This window comes from Tenebrio molitor, chromosome 2 (assembly GCF_963966145.1).
Source record: "Tenebrio molitor chromosome 2, icTenMoli1.1, whole genome shotgun sequence".
In the NCBI taxonomy this organism is placed as follows: domain Eukaryota; kingdom Metazoa; phylum Arthropoda; class Insecta; order Coleoptera; family Tenebrionidae; genus Tenebrio; species Tenebrio molitor.
In genome coordinates, this window is record NC_091047.1 from 30,873,700 (window position 1) to 30,892,990 (window position 19,291).

Genomic DNA, 19,291 nt, shown 5'->3' on the forward strand with positions numbered 1-19,291 from the left:
GTTCCTTGGAGCCGTCACTGTCAGGGAGACCCCGCCAATGTCCACCATTCAAAATTAGCTGTGGTCTGGCGCAGGGCACGAAATAAAGCCACGCCACCCATTAATGGGGTCAGGTCAGGTCAGGTCAGGTCAGGTCAAGATTCTCATATGTGTCTACATCACATTCCAGGCTTGACCGAGAGGCTCCATGGGTATAAACAAAATTTTTTACTTTTTCAAAATTACTGCTTTCAAAAGTTCAAAGAGTCAATGTTTTTCAGTTTTCAGTGTGAGTGATGTTACAGTTACTTTAGTCAGTTTATTCATTTACATTTAGATTCATTCCTGATTTTATTTGCGCATTTATTTGTGAAACCCCATCGTTACAATAATATCTTTAATTCCATTGAGAACACAAATCAAAATCATGCTTCACCATCAAATCTGGATTATTGTTACATTAAATTTAATCGCTTCCATCCGACCACCTCGATTTGCGTCGATCTAACCCCGGTTTTGTTAAACTTGCGTCCAAGCTAGGGAGCCGTAAAGATTTCACTTGTTGCTCCTTTTATCATCCCGGCCGAAGTTATGACCGATTCTGTCCGAGAAAAAAAAATAGTGTGGAAGGCCTCGCAATGATTAACGCTCCAGGTGAGCAAAGTACAATTTTCGCAGCTAAGTTTTTTAAAAAGGTGAACATTCCACAGAACAAAGCATTTATATTGAATTAGTTTATAAACACACGACACCTCGAAATACTATTCGTGCTTCCTGAAATTCGTTCCTTTGCAGTCGAACTTTCCTCCGTCGGTTTAGTTTAACCCGAAATTTAATAAAACCGCCGACGTGGGTGTTCCTGAACGGACAGCAGCACAATTCGACGGTCGGTTTTATTTTAGAAATTAAAACTTCCTGCATAAACGAATCTTTAAAGTGTTTTATCTACTCGGTGTCCTAATTCGTTATTCATTAAAAAAGTTTTGTTGTGATGCCTGACTGACGATTTGCTCGCTGAAAACTTTCAAAGTAAAGAGCCACCAGCCACCGGAAGAGATTTTATTGTTTTAAGAGAAAAATTAGAATCGACAAAAATTTGGTGCTTTTTGCCGCGTTAGGGTGGGTTTATTTTGTCACTTTGGGACAAGAAAATTACGCCCGACATCTCGGCAAATTCACCTCGGTTCGTCGTCAACACTTTCAGAGCTATTAGATGCACTGGAGTGCGATAAGTTAAAAGATTATTTCTTTTCTAAATTGTAGTTTGATGACAAGTTTAGCAAGTAAATACTAAACTTTTCTATTTCTATGTTCTCAAAGTAAGTAAAATATCAATATAAAAGTATTAAAATAAAAAATATCTAGACTTTGTCATAGAAAACGGTGCAAACGTAATGAATGACATTTTTTTGTTCGACACTGTCAGAATTTGGGAATTTTCTCTTTAGGCCCACCACATACATTTTATCCCCCGGTAGTGAATTAGTTTTATGCGACACGGTAAAAATGGTTCGCAGCACGACACGTTCGCAGCAAGCTAAAATCTCGAGAGTCGAGAAACAGTTAACTGTGCGTCATTTGTCAATTCCAAATTTTCATTGTTCATTGTGTTGCTAAATTTAAGTGACCTCGGTGCAGAACTGCAGGAGTATCCATATATAAAAACGATAAAGACGTGACAAGTATTGTAAGTTGAGTTCATAGATGGATGTAGAATTCATATATTGGAAAAATGTGTGTAGCAAAATAGTTATGAAGCGGAAAATGGACAAATTATCATAATAAAAAATTTGGTACACATACGTTCATTATTACTCGTGAAAGACTATAAATATTTTAAGGTATCTCTCTTTTTGGTGTAATTCTCGTCCCTTTTCTCCTCGTATGGCATTTTACGAAAAAATACAAAACAAGAAATTGTGATTTATTCGTGTTACAGCTTGACCAGAATAGCTTGGCGTATGAGCTGCGCACAAGAGGAAACGAGTCTCTGTAAGACAAGGATATGGCTATGGTTGTAGGTACGGTACACTCAACGAAGCAAATCTGCTCAAAACAGCCCGGACATGCTGTTCACTTGAAGCTTGAAGCGCTGATTTTAGCCCGTTTGTACACGATCTAAACACTTCCAGACCCAACAGACAAGTGCGCTCCGCTAGTGGGAGGGATTTCAGTCCACTGCGTCACTCGCCAAGCTGTTCTGGTCGACCTGTACAGAAATAAATAATTTTTACTTTACTGACTTGCCAAAGATTTGGCCGCTATTTGCGCGATCAACGACATTTTTTTAATGTTTCATACGTCTACTGCAATTTTTTAAAATTGATAATCAAAAAATGTCGAAAACTTCATTTTTTTAAATGGCAACTACCGCTTCTGATACTAGATATAAATGTAAAATTAAATTTTAAGGCCACTTTTATTAACATTATGTATGAATATTTGCAGCCGTTTAGGCGTAATTTCAATTTTTTGAATAAAATATTCTTTTTTATAAGCAATTGTTTTTTTGAATTTTTATTCAAAAATAGCATTGCAATAAATATTAAATAACAACAAAACAATAAAAAAATACGCAAATTAACAAAAAAATATTTTAATATAAATGATTTCATTGGAAAACATTTTTTGTTAATTTGCTTATTTTTTATTATTTCGTTGTTATCTACTGTTTATTGCATGTGATTTTTGAATAAAAAATCAAATAAAACAATCATTTGATAAAAAAAAGAAGATTTTACTCAAAAAATCGAAATTACGCCACAACGGCTGGGAATAGGCATACACAATGTTAATAAAAGGAGGCTTAGAATTAAATTTTACGTTCATATCTAGTGTCACAAATGGTAGTTGCCATTTAAAAAAATGAAGTTTTTGACATTTTTTGATTAGCAATTTTGAAAAATTTCAGTAGGCGTATGAAACATAAAAAAAAATCACTAACAGCGGAAAAGATCGGCCAGGTCTTTAGGAATTCAACTAAAAAAAATCAATTATTTATTTCAACGGTTCAAGAGTTATAAATTTGTTAATGAAATCCTGCAACCTCACTTTTTTGCAAAAAAGATGACATAGGTCAAAAACGATGACAGATAAGTGTTGATAAAAAGACGTTCCAAACTCAAAATTTAACGTAGAAGCGAAATGTGAAGTCAAAATGAGGCCTTTCCATTAAAAAAAATAAAGATGGCGTCGATTTCCGGTATTTCCGGAAGTGCCACCATTTTGAAAATATTTCATTTAAACTTGGAGTAGTCGATTATAGTCAACTACCAATTTTCATATTAATATGATTTGGGGAAATCAGAAAGTTTCTAATGAACGGGCTACGTGAATCAGCCTGTATTATATCTACAAGATGATCACAAAAAAAAATCGGACGTAAAATCATTTATTTATTTTTCTTTTCCTGCAGTTACACATTAAAGTTATAATTTTTAAATTTTAAGGCACCAGTAATTCTTATCTCCCTTGTAATATTATTGGTACTTGAAGTAAAATCTACAAAGCCATCTAAAATATTAGGGGCCAGTTTACAGAAGCGAAATTAAGTTAATTGTAATTAAATGCTAGATTAACTGAACACGTGATCAGATTGAATCAAACAAAGTTTCGGATTCATGGGTTAATCACGCATTAAAATTTAATTCGATAGAGTACACCTAATTTCGTACAATGTAAAATACGCTTAAATTTTTTTGTCAATGATCAATGTCAAATTTTGACAAACAAAATGCCTAATCTAACCGAAAACGCAAAAGTGCTCATATTTTCCAAATTAGAAGAAGTGTGGTCGATCCGGAGGCTGGCCCAGTATTCTAATAGCTATTAAGACAACAAGTGTTTTATAGACGATTTAAAAATCGAGATCGTAGTTTAAATCAGAGCGACCGCAGGGAGCGAGGATTTAATAGATCCAGATTTTTAAACTATAAAACACGCGTTGTCTTCAAGATTTTTTCTAACACTAACATCTTATCAGACATTTTAATAAATTCAGAAATTATTCGAGGCGCGTCACAATACACAAAATGCGGAGGTTGCCGTGGGTACTATGGTAATAATATCAACAAATTTGGAAAAAAAACAATTTTCATCGTTGAAATGTGCCAAAATGTTCCAGAAGAAATAAGAAAAAAGGGTCAATTTGTTACCAATGAAGTCTAAAAGTGCATACGAAAAGGAGTAGGTATGTTTCGTTTCAAGGCCGGAACAATAAAAAAAAGCATCACGGAGGTAACGGAAGATGTCATTTTGGCTTTTCTTGATATGGGGTAAGTGTGTAGAACTTCATTAAAAGTTAATTCACACTACGGCAAGAATCATTTGAAGAAAATGTAAAGATTGCCAGTTTTCGATGGCCGGGCACTTGCATTGGATGAAACATCAGAAGTTAAAGAAGAAGATGTTAGGAACAAGAGCACGAATCTAATGTGGCAGTTCCAATTCAATAATTGTACTTTTCACTTTTGTGATAATTACTGTAAAAATGATAAATAAAATGTTACTTGAATGATATGTGTGAGCGTATTTTATGACTCTATAAGATACGTTGCTATTGACGACGTGTCTTATGGAGAAAAGCGTATTTTATGGGAAACATAAGGTGTGAGCTCAAATGCACCATGGAAACAGTATAAGATATTAGTGTTAGAAAAAATCGCTAAGAGCACTGTGTAGAGGATAGAGGAGAGAATATTATGAAATTATGATGCTCTAAAATATCAGCGACATTTTGTGTCGTCAAATTTACCTAACCTATATGAAAAAACATGACGTTCAAATTTCAAAAAGGCATCTTAACATGTGAAAAAAACTGTAATAAATCGACTACTACTAAATTAAATCGAGACAAATAAAACAAAAGAGAAAAAATGAAAAAACAATTTTAATGTCAAATATAAAAATCTAACCTTCACCAACAAATAAGTGCTATTGTTAGCTTCCTTTAAAAACTTTTCTACCTCTAACTTTGCAAACACGCTGGATTTCTTTGAAAGCTATCCGACTGACTTTCTTTTGCTATCAAACTTGGATAGTTTTTAATTTCGACCTTCTTGTTCACATTAAGGGTAGCTCGTAACATTGAATAGATACTCCATAGTGTAAACCCGTTAAAAGTTTAACTCTCTTTTCTGAACACCAATTCTCGAAGTCTTTGTACGCCTTTTTGTACTTTTCTTTCGATTTTTCAGGCAGCAATGAATTAAGTGCCAAGGCCGCTGACTCTTCAATATCAGAAAATGGTTCATCTGCTTCCTCAAGCATTATTTTCAGGCAAATGTGACGAACACACAAATTGAAAATATTTTATCTTCAAGCGGTCGAAAATCGCGCCTTTATGTATTTCCATAGAGACGGTTAAACTGTCATTTTTTTCTGAGCGGAGTAAAAGTACTTTAAGTCCTAGGAGTAGAAGTGTCCCACAGGCGAGTCGAGCGGGTCAAATGTAAGGTCATTTGAATGAATCACGATAATCTGGCTACAAAGGTAAAATTTCTGAGTTCCCTAGACGAAGAATTATACATTTTTGTAGGTTATGTCCGTAGAGTTATGTCTGACCGGAGCTTGTGATGCGATGAATTCACCAATTTGAAAATACTTAAGAGATATCGAAAATTTAGGCTCTGCTGTCGTAGTAAAAGTTCAAGATACAAAAAATTACAAATCGGGATCATTCACCATTTTGGGAAAGTTTTATGTGGAAATTTGCAGAAAGTACATCAGATAGATTGAATAGCATTGTAGACTTTATCGAAACATCAAGTACCAATAACAAGGGAAGTAGAAATTACTAGTGCCTTAAAATTTCAAGATTATAACTGCAGGAAAAGAAAAATAAATAAGTGAGTTTATGTTTGATTTTTTTTTTGTGATCCGCTTGAAGATAAAATAGTATACATACTCGTATATCATTCAGTGTAGAAAGTCTTTTTGTGCCTCGCCCAGTTGTCGGCGTCAACTGCGTTTCGGCCTTCAATCTCTGGGCTAGCCACAAAAAGACTCATTTCTACTCTTAATGATATAATATACTATTTTTCCATTCACGATGTCTTTTTTATCGCGGCTTCGCCTCGATAAAAAATCTGACGTTTAGAATGGAAAAAAATCGCTTTTCCTATCTCGTTGCACAAATAGCTATTTTCACTGTTTTTAGGATGACAATTTAATTCATACACTAAAAATCCCATAGGCCGCGGTGTTTTTGTCATTATTACAGCGAAAAAAGTTTGCCCTAACTTTTCCAGCGACAAAACGGAACCTAACCTTTAAAAGAGTCTGATTCTAGTAGGTCTGCGTCATCGTACTTTTCCGTATTCATTAAATTGTCTTACTGAATTACACTCAAGCTTTTTTTTTGGGTCGAAGTAAACTTGACATTTATAATTTGAGTTTTGTTGCCTGCAATTAAACTCAAAAAACGGCCAGAAAAAATAACTCGTCCTACGGACTCGTAATTTTTTCAGAGGCAGTTTTTTTCGTTAAATTGCTAGGCAACAAAACTCTCATTGAAATGTCAAGTTTACTTCGACAAAAAAAAGCTCTCGTGTAATTATAAGTGAAAAATAGTTATTTTTATATTAAGTGCGTGAAGAGAGTGTTTTTTGTGCATGAAAAGGTCTTTTACGCCGAGACGAAGGTCGAGGCAGTATAAGCCTTTGAATAAAAACTTCTTCACGCACGAAATATAAACAATATTTTTTCTATAATTGATTCAAAAAATTGAAATTAAAAATTCAAATTTTTGAAGGAACTCTGAAGTTTCAATGCAGTGACCATGTTGCTAGGTAACTAATAAAATACAGTGCGTGAAGTGAAACACAGAAATAGTCGTGTGCGTGAAATCGCATTTCACACACTGTTTTGTATGGTTTCTATGGTTTCGATCTTACTAACAATGCAAAAAGAAATACACGTTAGAAAATGACCCACTTCAGGCACCGATAACTGTGCGTGAATTTCAATTTTTTGAATCAATAATAGAAAAAAATTATTAAACCATCCAAGGAAACTTTTTGACAACTATTTTTGATTTATCAAAAAATTATATACTTTGCGACTTGATAATGATGCATAAATGTCGCGTTTTTTTGATGGTTGTAGAAAAAATATTTTTTTCTACTTCCTTCTCTAAAGTGTCACATTTTGCACTGACAAATAGTGTATAAAACGTCACTTTAAACACGATTAGTCACAACTTGGTGTCCATTCGGGCGTTTTCGGGATATTAAACACGCTCGAAGTTTCTTTAAACACGGCTTGAATTTTTTGGACATATTTAGCTCTAGATCAAGTTGGTATTTTGACGTTTATCAGTTTCGCATCCGGCGTGAAAGAAAACGTCATTGCAGTGGAATAATTCGTTGCATTTTTCAAATATGGACCTGAAGCCACCAACAGTTTGTATCCTGAGAAATATATATATTCCTATTTGGTATGTTCATTTAGTTTGTAGTTTTAAATTAACGTTTAATAAAAAAGTTGCTTGTTTCGTTTGTTTGTTCCATTTGTTAATTTGGTCGTAGAAAAAGTATAGTATTCAACTCGTTTATAAACTTCTCTAGACACTTGTTTATTAAACACTCGCTCCGCTACGCTTCGCTCGTGCCTAACATAAAACGCGTGTCTAAAGTGCCGTTTATAAATCTTGTTGCATAATATACTATTGAAAACAAGAAAGTGAAAGTGAGAAGCTGTTCAGAGCAAAATGGAGGATACTTCGAGCGATTTCTTTAATTTTCATTGTTACTTTTTTAACTGAATCACTGATGTTATTTACCTTCTTCTTAAGTGTTTCATAAATACGTAATTTGTTGAGAGTGTTGAGACTTATCAATAATGCATTTCATTAATTTATTTTTATTTAATTTTTTTTGTAGGCATCAATTTTGTCAAGCTAGGCAATAGGCAACCAGTGAAACCAGTTTGTTCTGGGAGTTGCATATCCTAGATCAGACTAATATTATTCGATTTCTGGTGAAAGAGTCGGCACAATTTCAAAGCCTACTTCGATCCCACAATCATATATAGACAATCTGTATTTAATCTACTTTCTACATTTTCTTAGTATTATTACATAGATGCCTATGTTTGTATTACTGCTACAATTTTTATCATTTCTTTTTGCAATTTCACATTGTTATTTAGGTACAATATATTTCTTAAACATCTTTTTATGACTTTGATATCTTAACTTTTATAACATTGTCAGTGTCACGCATATCCGTCGATCGGTGTCCTGATGACGTAGACTTGCTCGGGGAAACGGGTCTCCCCTGAAACGCAGCACTCTGCCTCGTCGTATTTTACCAAAATGGCCCATTATGCATAGTCGTGGCAAATTTATCGTAATAACGCCTGATTTGCATAAATTTGTCACTTAAATATTTCGCCGTAGATCAATATTCCAATTCACCCCTTTTGTGGGGTTCGTGATTCACCACCAAACAAATAATGGATACGTCTGTTCTGGTTTAATTAATTTTTCGAGTATAATGTTGAAGCGTTGAAACGGAGAGAGGGGCTTACGCTCGAAATGGTTGTGTGTCTGTAAGTTGGGGTTGTTTTTGACGTGGATTAATACTTTGATACCTTAATTAAAATGTGGAATGGTATTCGATTTTAAAAAGTTTGTGATGTAAACTAACGAAAACAATGAAATTGTTGAGTGGCCATTTTATGTTAACGAGAAAGATTGGTCAAGCATTTAATATCTAGAAGTTTGAACTGAATCGGAATCACTCTCTACACAAAATCAACTGGAAGCAAATCTGGAAGCGACATCTCTACTCCTTTGCTAACAAAGTAAATATCTCCAGGCGCTTTATCTTATTACTCTTATTAGAATGTAACCGAATTGTGTTTTCATTGAAGAACTCGGAAGAAAATTAGTCTGGGCTCAATTCCAGTGGGCTTGAAATATTTCTTGCTGATTTTCTCTGTTTACCGGCGATTACTCCAAGAGGCCGCATTGACCACAACCAATCCGATTAGACCCCGTTGCCTCTTCATCTAATTATGCCACCCCGAATCAGATCACGTGCACCGGTCCCTAAAATAGGTGGATATCCGCCCCCCGCATTAAATTGAGCCGAAACAAGACCTCGCCCTTCAATTAACCAATTCAAAATCTTTGCTTATTGCATTAGTCAAATTCCTGAACCCTCACACGATTTATTAATATCATAAAATTAGCGCCAGCGAATAATATCCAATTAGTGAGGCGAAACTAAGTTACAGTTAGGACCTGCCTCGTTCGTTCGCTGACGAAACGTCTCAACTTTTAAGTAGAAACACAAAACTTCAGTCCCGATGAACGCAAACGAATTATTTCATTAATTAATCTACAAACGTGGGGCGAGCTCGTACGAGGCTTTCCCGGGAAAGAGAAGTGCAACACAGGATCAAAGAAAACAGGGGATGCTTCTTGACGTCGTTTTCATGGAAATTCATTAAACCTTTAGGGGGCGTGAAGCATTCATATATATTTGTTTTACGGGAAAAAAAGCGAGGAAAAATTTAATATTAATAGGATTTTTTTTTATTTCGAGGGGCAAAAGCTTTGATGTAGTAATTAAGGAACGGGTACGATTTTTCATGAATCTCAAATGTAGAAGGGATGATGGGAATAGGGATGGATGCCCTCAATAAAGCTAAAAACCACCTGAGAAAGCACAACTTCTCCTGATTGAGAGATTTTAAATTTGCCGCATTGTTGCAGGTGGCGACATCTGTCCCATTAAAAAGGAAGGCGTTGCGAGTACTATGGCGGACAATAAATTTAGGCCGGCCTGTCATTGGCTTGACATCAAAATGTGAAGCTGGCATTATGTTCAACTAACCCCATTTTCGATTTTTGTCATTCTTGTCATCGTGACAGCGATAATCAAAATTAAAATTGGGAAAAGAAGCGTGCACCAGAGAGAAGTGCTACTACAAATCAGTCATGCTAGTGCGTCATGATCTGTAAGTTACGAAAAGGGCGAAGGAAACGCCAAACAGCTTGAAAACCTTCAGTTTGACAAACTGACACATCAGTCATAATGACAATAAATGGTCGCTTGCATTGACTTTTTTGAAATGTCAGAAATTTGCCGGCCTAAATTTATTGTCCGCCATAGTACAACCATCTCTCGTCTCTCTGTGAGAATATCAAACAAACTTGCAATTATTGAAATCGATTTGTTTTATTGCCTTGGACGTCGAGTCTCGTTTTAATTTCTTGCCTTGTATTTTCAAAGAAAATTGCTGAAACCGTTTGTTTCTACACCTTTCAGTTCTCATAGTAGTAACTCGATGAAATATTAAATCGCCAAGTTTTCAATGCCTCAGTCTGTCGACATTGCTAAATTATGATTGATTTTCTTTTAGTCTTCTTATTCAATTAATTAATAAAATTAAAAGCATTTGATTTAATGGAGTTAATTAAGGGAGCAGGATTAATTAGTTTTTAGGTGGAATTAAAAATCCCTTCTTTTATAAGCTGGATTTTTTTTGGGTGGATTCTTGTTCGCATCAATCACATCGTAATCCAGAACACGTACAAAATTCCCAGTTATTTAGGAGAGCTAAATAGCAAAATGGCCAATCGATACCTAGAGTGACTTAACGCGACATGTTTTTTCTGTCTGACAGGTCCCGTCGGGAATAAATTGCCCAGGTTTAAATCTGAGGCTGGATGCTTATTTAAAACTTTTTATCAAACAAAAGCCTCTTTTAACTTCTTAATTGTTGAGCTTCTCCACGAATGCTGATTTTCTTCAAAGAGATGGAGGTTCCGCAAATATGATTCGTAAAGACACAAAAGAAATTCAGGACCCTCGCATCGAATAAAAGCAACTATGAATGAACAGCTTTATTAAAACAATTGCCAATACTGAGTCGCAGAATTTGAATAAATATTACAGTTGTTGATTATTGTAAATGATTTTTTTCTGTATTAGAAGTTTTGAGTACAATCATGTTCCGGATATAAAGAAGAGCGATTAGATAGGGCTAAGATACTAAGCAAATATTGACAAAATAAACCTCGGCTCTCAGAGACCGTTTCTCTACAAGTCGGCAGATTGGAGGCCAGTGGTTTGCAGAAGAGGGTAGGCCTGTTAGCATGAGAACCATGTTTGGGTTGTTGTCTTATCGTCCTCGTCTAGTGCTTCCTTTGACCGCTGGACATCGTCGACAAAGATTGTAGTGGTGTAGGGAACGACAACAATGGAGAGAGGAATGGCACAATATGGTGTTCAGCGATGAATCCAGGTTCTGTTTGGGGATGCACGATGGTTGCAGGCGAGTAAGAAGACGTCGTGGAGCCTGATACTGAGTTTGCCTACTGTGCGCTACCTAAACCAAGTTCTGGAACCTCTTTTTGTTCCCTTACCTAAATGGTCTTCACCAGCCAATATTTCAGCAAGATAACGCTCGCCCACATATAGCCAGAAGTACACTACAGTTCTTAAATGAAGCTGGTGTCAACATTTGACCGTGGTCTGTCAGATCTCTTTTTGTCAATTATTATTAGTTGATGAAAGAGGTTGAAATTTTAATCAGTTTTACGTTGAATCAAGAGTAATATGTTGTGTAAAAATCAATTTAAAACAACTATTTTTCCTGGCGTTCTACTTCTAATGTCACTCAGTATATTATGCGGGTTTTATAAGATCCTTCATTGTGACACGAGTTGGTTGGGGCACGATGAACGAGTGCCACAGTGCGTCTTATAAAACGAGTGTAATATACTATTTCTTCTAGTTTAGACGCATTAATTTCATTAAAACTCGAAAATCTAATTATGAAATAATCTTTTTTTTGTGTGGTGTGAGTTATGGTGGCATTTCTGTGAAATTTACGTCAAATTTCAAATGTTTTCGTTGTTAAGAGAAGCTCGCTAGAGATGCCGGACGCCGCCGCCGGGCAGCGTGCTATTACAGCAATACCAACGTAATACGTACGGTTGGCTTAAAAAAAAAAAACTGGAACTGTCAGAAAAAGTTCTGTCAGATTTTATTAAATTTTTATAGTTTGAAACGGCCTTTTAGAATTTAGGTTAAAAAATTGCACTTATGTGTCAGAAATACCACTGTCACAGACATAAATTGACATAAATTGACAAATTAAATTTTCAATTCACATTAGGTCAAATTTCATTTCCCGTTTTTTTTTTGAAGCTAACTGTATTAAAAAAAACAAAAACAGTTTTATAAAAAATTCTTTTGTGACACTACTTTTAGTTTCACAATAGTAGTTTATTTAACGTGTTCGTGTGTAAATTTGTCTTTTTTTGGCATGAGTGGGCCAGTTTAAAACGCGAGTGAAGCTGGCGTTTTAAAGGCCCACGAGTGCCAAAAAAGGCCCAATTTACACAAGAACGAGTTGAATACAACGTTTTTTTGTTCCACGAGCCCCTTAAAGGCTCCAAATCGGTTAAAATCTTTAAAATTAGCTTGAAGTTTCGTTTTGACAAGTTGTGACATTTGTCAAAATCCGCTCACACAGGAGAAATTTCTCAAATTCTGACAGTGTCGAACAAAAAGATACATTTATGATTCCAAAGTAGAAAAAAGAAATTTAGGAGTAGCATGAAGGCAAAGTAAAGACGTGAGTCAGGTAATGTTTCTGGACTGATGGACGTGGTCTGTGAGAATTGCTTCACGACGTTTCGTTGACTGCTGCGGCTGGCATCTTCAGGAGGTCCGGACTGATATCAGCCCCATCAATCGCAGTGGAGTAACCGAGAATATACCAACCTGGAAACCTAAGATTCGTACTGAGGAAAATGTTGACACTGTCCAACGTCAAATGGAAGACGAACCTCAATTATCCCTCGGGCAACTGTCGCAGCAGACTGAACTAACTGTGTCAACTTGTCAAAGAATTGTTCGAAAGGATCATGGAGATTCAGTAAAAGCCGAAAAGTACTGGACCAACATCCTTGATGTTTTCATCAATCAACTCCACAATGATGGTTCAGGGGTATTTTCAACAAGACGGAGTTACAGCACGGGAGACTCTTCGTTATTTGTGGCAATTTTTTAACGATAATTTAAAAATACCATTTTCATGGAACCTGTCCACACAATTGATGATTTGAAAAGCAGAATTAAGGAAGAATACGAGCGAGCAAACCCCTTAGACATTGCTATTGCTACGTGGTTTTAAGAACATGAAGAGGCGTCTTATGATGTGCATCAAAGCTCAAAGCAATCATTTTCAACACTTGCTCTAGACTCTAGAGTAATTTAAAACACATTAGTGTTAATTGTTGTTTATTTATTTATTTATTTATTTATTTATTTATTTATTTATTTATTTATTTATTTATTTATTTATTTATTTATTTATTTATTTATTTATTTATTTATTTATTTATTTATTTATTTATTTATTTATTTATTTATTTATTTATTTATTTATTTATTTATTTATTTATTTATTTATTTATTTATTTATTTATTTATTTATTTATTTATTTATTTATTTATTTATTTATTTATTTATTTATTTATTTATTTATTTATTTATTTATTTATTTATTTATTTATTTATTTATTTATTTATTTATTTATTTATTTATTTATTTATTTATTTATTTATTTATTTATTTATTTATTTATTTATTTATTTATTTATTTATTTATTTATTTATTTATTTATTTATTTATTTATTTATTTATTTATTTATTTATTTATTTATTTATTTATTTATTTATTTATTTATTTATTTATTTATTTATTTATTTATTTATTTATTTATTTATTTATTGTTATTACATTACTTGTTTACACAACATATTGCGCGGATTTATTTGTTTTTATTAATCTGGGTCCATAACCTAACTTTAATCTGTTACGAGTACGTATCGTCACGAGGGAGACGAACGGGGCGGGATAGAAAGATAGAACGGCGCGGCGGGAGTATTAAATCACAGATTACTAACGCCAATTCTCGCAGAATCGTAGGAAAAGGACGGTTCTCGAGCCTTTCCTGAAATTTTATGACAGTTCGTTCAAAACAATTAGTGATAATCACATTTACGCCTGAATTATTCAAGTTGCGTTATACGTTTTTAATGCTTTTGTTTTTGAAAGCCTACTTGACCAGACGTTTTTTGAAACATACGGTAATAGTAATTAATAAGATTGTTTATCCTCAAGCAGTCGATAATTGCTTCAACGGGACGCTTCTGGAAGCTCTAATAAATCTGCCTTTTGTCCTCGCCTGTTTTTAAGCCTCGGCTAGAAAACCCAGACTCGGAAGATAAAGATGCACTTTTTGGCCTTGACACACAAACTATTTCGGCTATTAAATTTTTTAGGCGACTCCACGAACTACAAAGCAAAAGACTTTTTTCAAATAGACAAATTTATTAATACATATTAACAATTTTTTATAGTATTTTTTATCAGCGTGCCAACAAAACGAGAAATTTACTATTTGCAATACATACTTATTTATATAATTTATGGTGACAGGAGAATTATTGCGATTATCATCTAGGATGTTCGGGGGCGTATTATTCATCACTTTCGCTGTTGTATTAGACATTTCTTCATCACTATCGCTGTTGCTATCGATTATATGAACGTTCATTTTCTTATTATGCACCAAAAACGTGTAAGAATACAATGAATGAAAACGCGGTACTAGCACCCGCGACAACAAAACTTTTTGCACCTTTTCTGCACTACACTCGATAACTTTTTAACCTTACTTTTAACTATCCTAACGTGATATCAGTGGCGTACCTACTCAACTTTTGTGCTCATGCGGGTCTATAGCGTAAAACTGAATGTATATGATTTTCACAAACGAAACGGTCTGAAGATCCTACGGTTTTAATATTCTGTTGTATGTACACTGCTGTGTAGAAAAATCGCGTACACTTCAAAAATCAAGCAATCAAGTTTTCCAGTATTTTGTGCTTTTTAAATGTGGATTTTGACATTATATTTTTAAATAGGTTATAAACTGTCAGTGAGATTGTCACTATTTTATGTATTTGTTATTAGGAAAATGTAACAGTTGTTTGACACTGACAAACAAAACGTCAAAACCAATCTAGACCGGCTTAACACAGCGAAAAATAGGTGTACGCGATTTCCTGCACAGCAGTGTACATAATAATATATCGATTTCACTCTGTGAAACCTTTTCCATCGTAGTGAAATAGAAGACAGTGGTCCGGTGCAGAGCGCAAAATACAGCCATGCCATCCACAGTTGGGAAAAACCGTTTTCTTACTTTATTGTTTTCCATATCATTCCAGATCTGATAGATGGACTGTGGATGGACTATGGACGTATGTACCAACCAAAAGTACTTTCTTATTACACTCCCCACAACAATTATCGCATAACATATGTTTATACATTTGAACTTTCACTTAATTTTTTTTCTGTGTTATCCTTTCGAGAATGGAATTGTATAAAATCCATATTGCACTTATCAACATAAGGAGTTACAGTCATTGATTAATTTGCTCTAAAATATTGTGGTAAACGAGATGGTTCTGCAAGCAGTACAAAAATCAATTATCATTCCAAAATAGGATTGAAATCTTCTTAAACATTAAATTTAGTCTATTTATACGAAATGTTTGAAGACCATTTGCTATATACCTACTTAAGAAACAAAGTCATGCGATAATTGTTGTGCGGTGTGTATTTGAAAATAATGACTGATTCTTTTCTCATCTGCTATTTTTACATATTTTTAAATCGCGAATATACGTATTATTGTGTAATGTAATGTATTGTGTAGTACATTTTATGTTTTAAATAAAAATATTCCAAAGATTCGAGTTCTTTTGACTGGAATAGTGCAATTAAGTTAAATGTGACGCATCAACAGGTGTCGCGTTCTGGACTCATTGTATTCATATGCACTTTCATCCCTGATCAACTTTGTTATTGACATCTCGACGCTCCCATTTCAGGTGGGGTCGTAAAAAGTGTCAGGCCGTTACAAATTCGATTTTAAGTCGGCCAAAGTGACGTTAATAAAAGGTTCTTTCCGGGATTTTAACTAATTTGCATTTTTATTGCAGAGTGTGTCCGTGACGGTGTCGGTATTAACGTTGACTTTCATATCAATCGATCGCTGGTACGCCATCTGTTTTCCTTTGAAGTTCAAATCAACAACTGGAAGAGCCAAAACCGCCATAGGGATAATCTGGATCGTGGCATTGGGTTGTGGTGAGTGCCTCTCTTGTTTTATTCTTTTTTCATCCGTCTGTTAGATACGTCGATACGATTCAGTTATACATCATCCGCGAAATGAGGGTCAATTCAAAAGGATTCACTAAATGCGCTATCGGTTACCCCTACTAAAGGAAATTGAATTTGATTCAATCTAGTGAAAGATTTTAATGGAAAGTTTCTGTTGAAACATTTTCAAATGCAAAAGTAGCCATTTTAAAGCAAACGGATTCAGTCGATCCGATTCGGAAATGTTTCCATGAGAACTCGTAGGTGGTTAATTACTCTTGGTGATAAATAAAAATTGGAAGTGGCGAATCGACGCTTTGTATTGTTATCGAGTTAATTGATTCTTCAGCGTCTCGGTAAACACACCCAGGTCAAGGTTATTAAAATAAAAAGAATTTTGTCCCTTGCATTGACTCAAGACCGTTTGTGTTACAGTAACAATTTTTTATAGTGCCGTGTATTGGATTACGTATGTAGAAGTAACGATTCAATTCTGTACTTTAACGAGATTCAGGGATAATAAAATAGCTATTTCTGCAATAAATTAGGAAATTCAATTTTTTTCCGTATTAGGCATGCCATGTACGGAAAAAAATGGATTTCCTACGTATCGCACACATAATTTTTTCTACTGGAGTTTGGAAAATACATAAAATTTGGATATTTTATTAATTATTTCTAAATTAAAAAGCGAAATCAAAATTGTTCTGCTTTCGTTACCATAGAGAAACAATTTGTGAAGGCGTTTAAGCTTTTCTCTCAATTAAATACCACTTTTTACGTTACGTATCCCAGGAAACGATCAAAATTGAACTTTTAGTGTTGAAATATTATTTCCGCCCTTAGTAGCAAATTTTTCACTTTTCCTAACTCAAATTAGTATTACAATGTAAAAGTTTTCCAAACTCCAGAAGAATAGTATATTTCAAACCAAGGTAAGAAAGTGGTTTCTTGCAGACCGCAGGCAAAGATTATAAACCGAGTCGTAGACGAGGTTTGTAAGTGCCTAAGGTCTGCAAGGACACTTTCTTAACAAGGTTTGAATACAATTTTTTTCCCTACCGGCACAACTTTGTTGAAAAAAGTCAAAAAAGATGGTTATATTCGTGATTAAAACGAAAATTTTGAGAATTGAATAGTAGGCTGTGTTATATAAACAGGGTAAAAAAGTAATCTACCTACCTAGCTTATCTGTTTATTTTCCAGATTATATGATTGACCTACCAACTTACTTCATTGAATTGGCTTTTATTTATCAATAACTTATTTCACTTTTGACACTTTTGACATTTGTATTTTGGTACAGTTTTACCATAAACATTTCATGATTAACTTTCTTACCTTAGCGAGAAAGTTGAATTTTCTCACCTCAAATGAGGTATCCACAGCCTACATTTCTCACCGGTAGGGAGAAATTTTTTTTTTCCACTACTAGTCTTAGAAGGCTTCATTATTGACTCTCGAACCGACCCCAGAAGTAGAATTTCTCTCTCAGTGATTCGGAAGTCACGTTAAGCCATTGGTCCCGGTCTATTGAGTTGGTCATCACGCCCCTCATAGATTTGTAAACCAGTCTTAGACTGTGTAACAACATTTCCATTATTAACCGAGGTGAACAATGAACAGCCGTCACCTAGCAACGAAAGATTTTCGTTGATTTCATTGGTTAACGTACACGATTTTCATAGTAACCGTTGAAAAATGAGAACTCGGATCGTCGCATCGGACAAAATAATTTTATTAATCATTATTATCCGAAAAGGTTTTAACGTATCTAGTAGTGGAAAAAATAGTATATAAACCACGGCGAAGAAGTCCCTTATAGCCTTCGCGCCTTAGAACCCTCGGCACGCCTCGGGCTCTAATCTTGGCGCTCTGGCTATAATCATGAACTTCTTCACCTTGATGTATAATATACTATTTTTTTATAATTGTCTTCAAGAACAATATTTTAAAATTCAAATTTTTCTGGCAAATAAAGTATCAACGCCGCAGTGACCATGTTGCTAGGTAACTAATAGAAAACAGTGCATGCAGTATGGTTTCTATAGTTTCAATCTTACTAACAGTGTAAAAAATATTTATATGTAAGAAAATGACCCACTTCACGCATAGGTGCGTGAATTTCATTTTTTTAAGCAATTGTACTCGTAGAAAAAATATGTTATTTTTCAACATGGTCTTTATTTAGAGTAATGCATTTGATCCAACGAGTTTCCAATTTTTTCATCCCACTGGAAAAAAAAACTTTCCCAAAGTTTGCAAAATATGCATTGAGCTCACTGAGCTCAGTAATGCCATCTTCATTATCATTAGACAAAAATTTTTTCTCACCGCAGGAAGAAGTAAGTCGCTCTCGGGGCTAAGTCCGGACAATAGAGTGGATGTTGGATCAATTCAAATCGAATGTCGATTTGTGAAATGTGGCGTTGTCCTGATGAAACAGCACTTTTTTGTGCGCCAATCTTGGCCGCTTTTGCTTGAGTTCTTCTTTGAATCGGTCTAATAGTGTTGTGTAATAGGCCCCTGTTATCTTTTCTCCCTTCTCCAAGCAGTGAATAAGGATGATTCCCTGGGAATCCCAAAGACCAGTGGCCATTACCTTCCCAATCGACAAAACGGTCTTCGCCTTGGTCCACTGCTTTGACTGCTGCTTCATCCACAGTCGATCGATCGCCAAACACTGCGCTGAAATGTCCTTTCGTGTGCGTTTTTGATCGACAGTCACAATCGCGGCACCCAACGCGCACATGATATTTTTATGTACAATTTTTCGTGCAAGATATGGTGAACTCGTTCTATTCAGATGCCCACAGTTTCAGCAATTTCGCGATGTCGATGGTCTTCCATGATGATACCATGGATTTTTTCAATGATAGTGACCTCAACTGGGCGGCTGCATCGCGCATCGTCTTGAGTGCATATTCGGCCACAATAATCCAGAAACAAATGGTCTTCAACACTGTTACAGAGTCTCCATGCACTTCATTCAGTTAGCTTTAATCTGGGCAGCCGTCCACTCTTCAAATGAAAATGTTTTATCACGGGTCGCTTTTTGCTGCAATTGAGCTAACCTTGTTTGGAAAGTGATAATTGTGAAGCGTTATAT

The 19,291-nt window shown here is 34.8% G+C and overlaps 1 protein-coding gene across 5 annotated transcripts in view; it reads left to right on the forward strand.

Annotated features, from left to right (window-relative positions):
• LOC138122939 (orexin/Hypocretin receptor type 1-like) overlaps positions 1-19,291 on the forward strand; it is a 194,587-nt gene that overhangs the window by 91,921 nt on the left and 83,375 nt on the right. For all 5 annotated transcript variants that reach the window (XR_011156659.1, XR_011156660.1, XM_069037384.1 and 2 more), the window contains exon 3: positions 16,023-16,170. Coding sequence is in view for 3 of the 5 variants with exons in the window: in XM_069037384.1 (XP_068893485.1) it covers positions 16,023-16,170 (148 nt within the window). In the remaining 2 variants the exon portion in view is untranslated. The remainder of the gene's footprint in view (positions 1-16,022; positions 16,171-19,291) is intronic.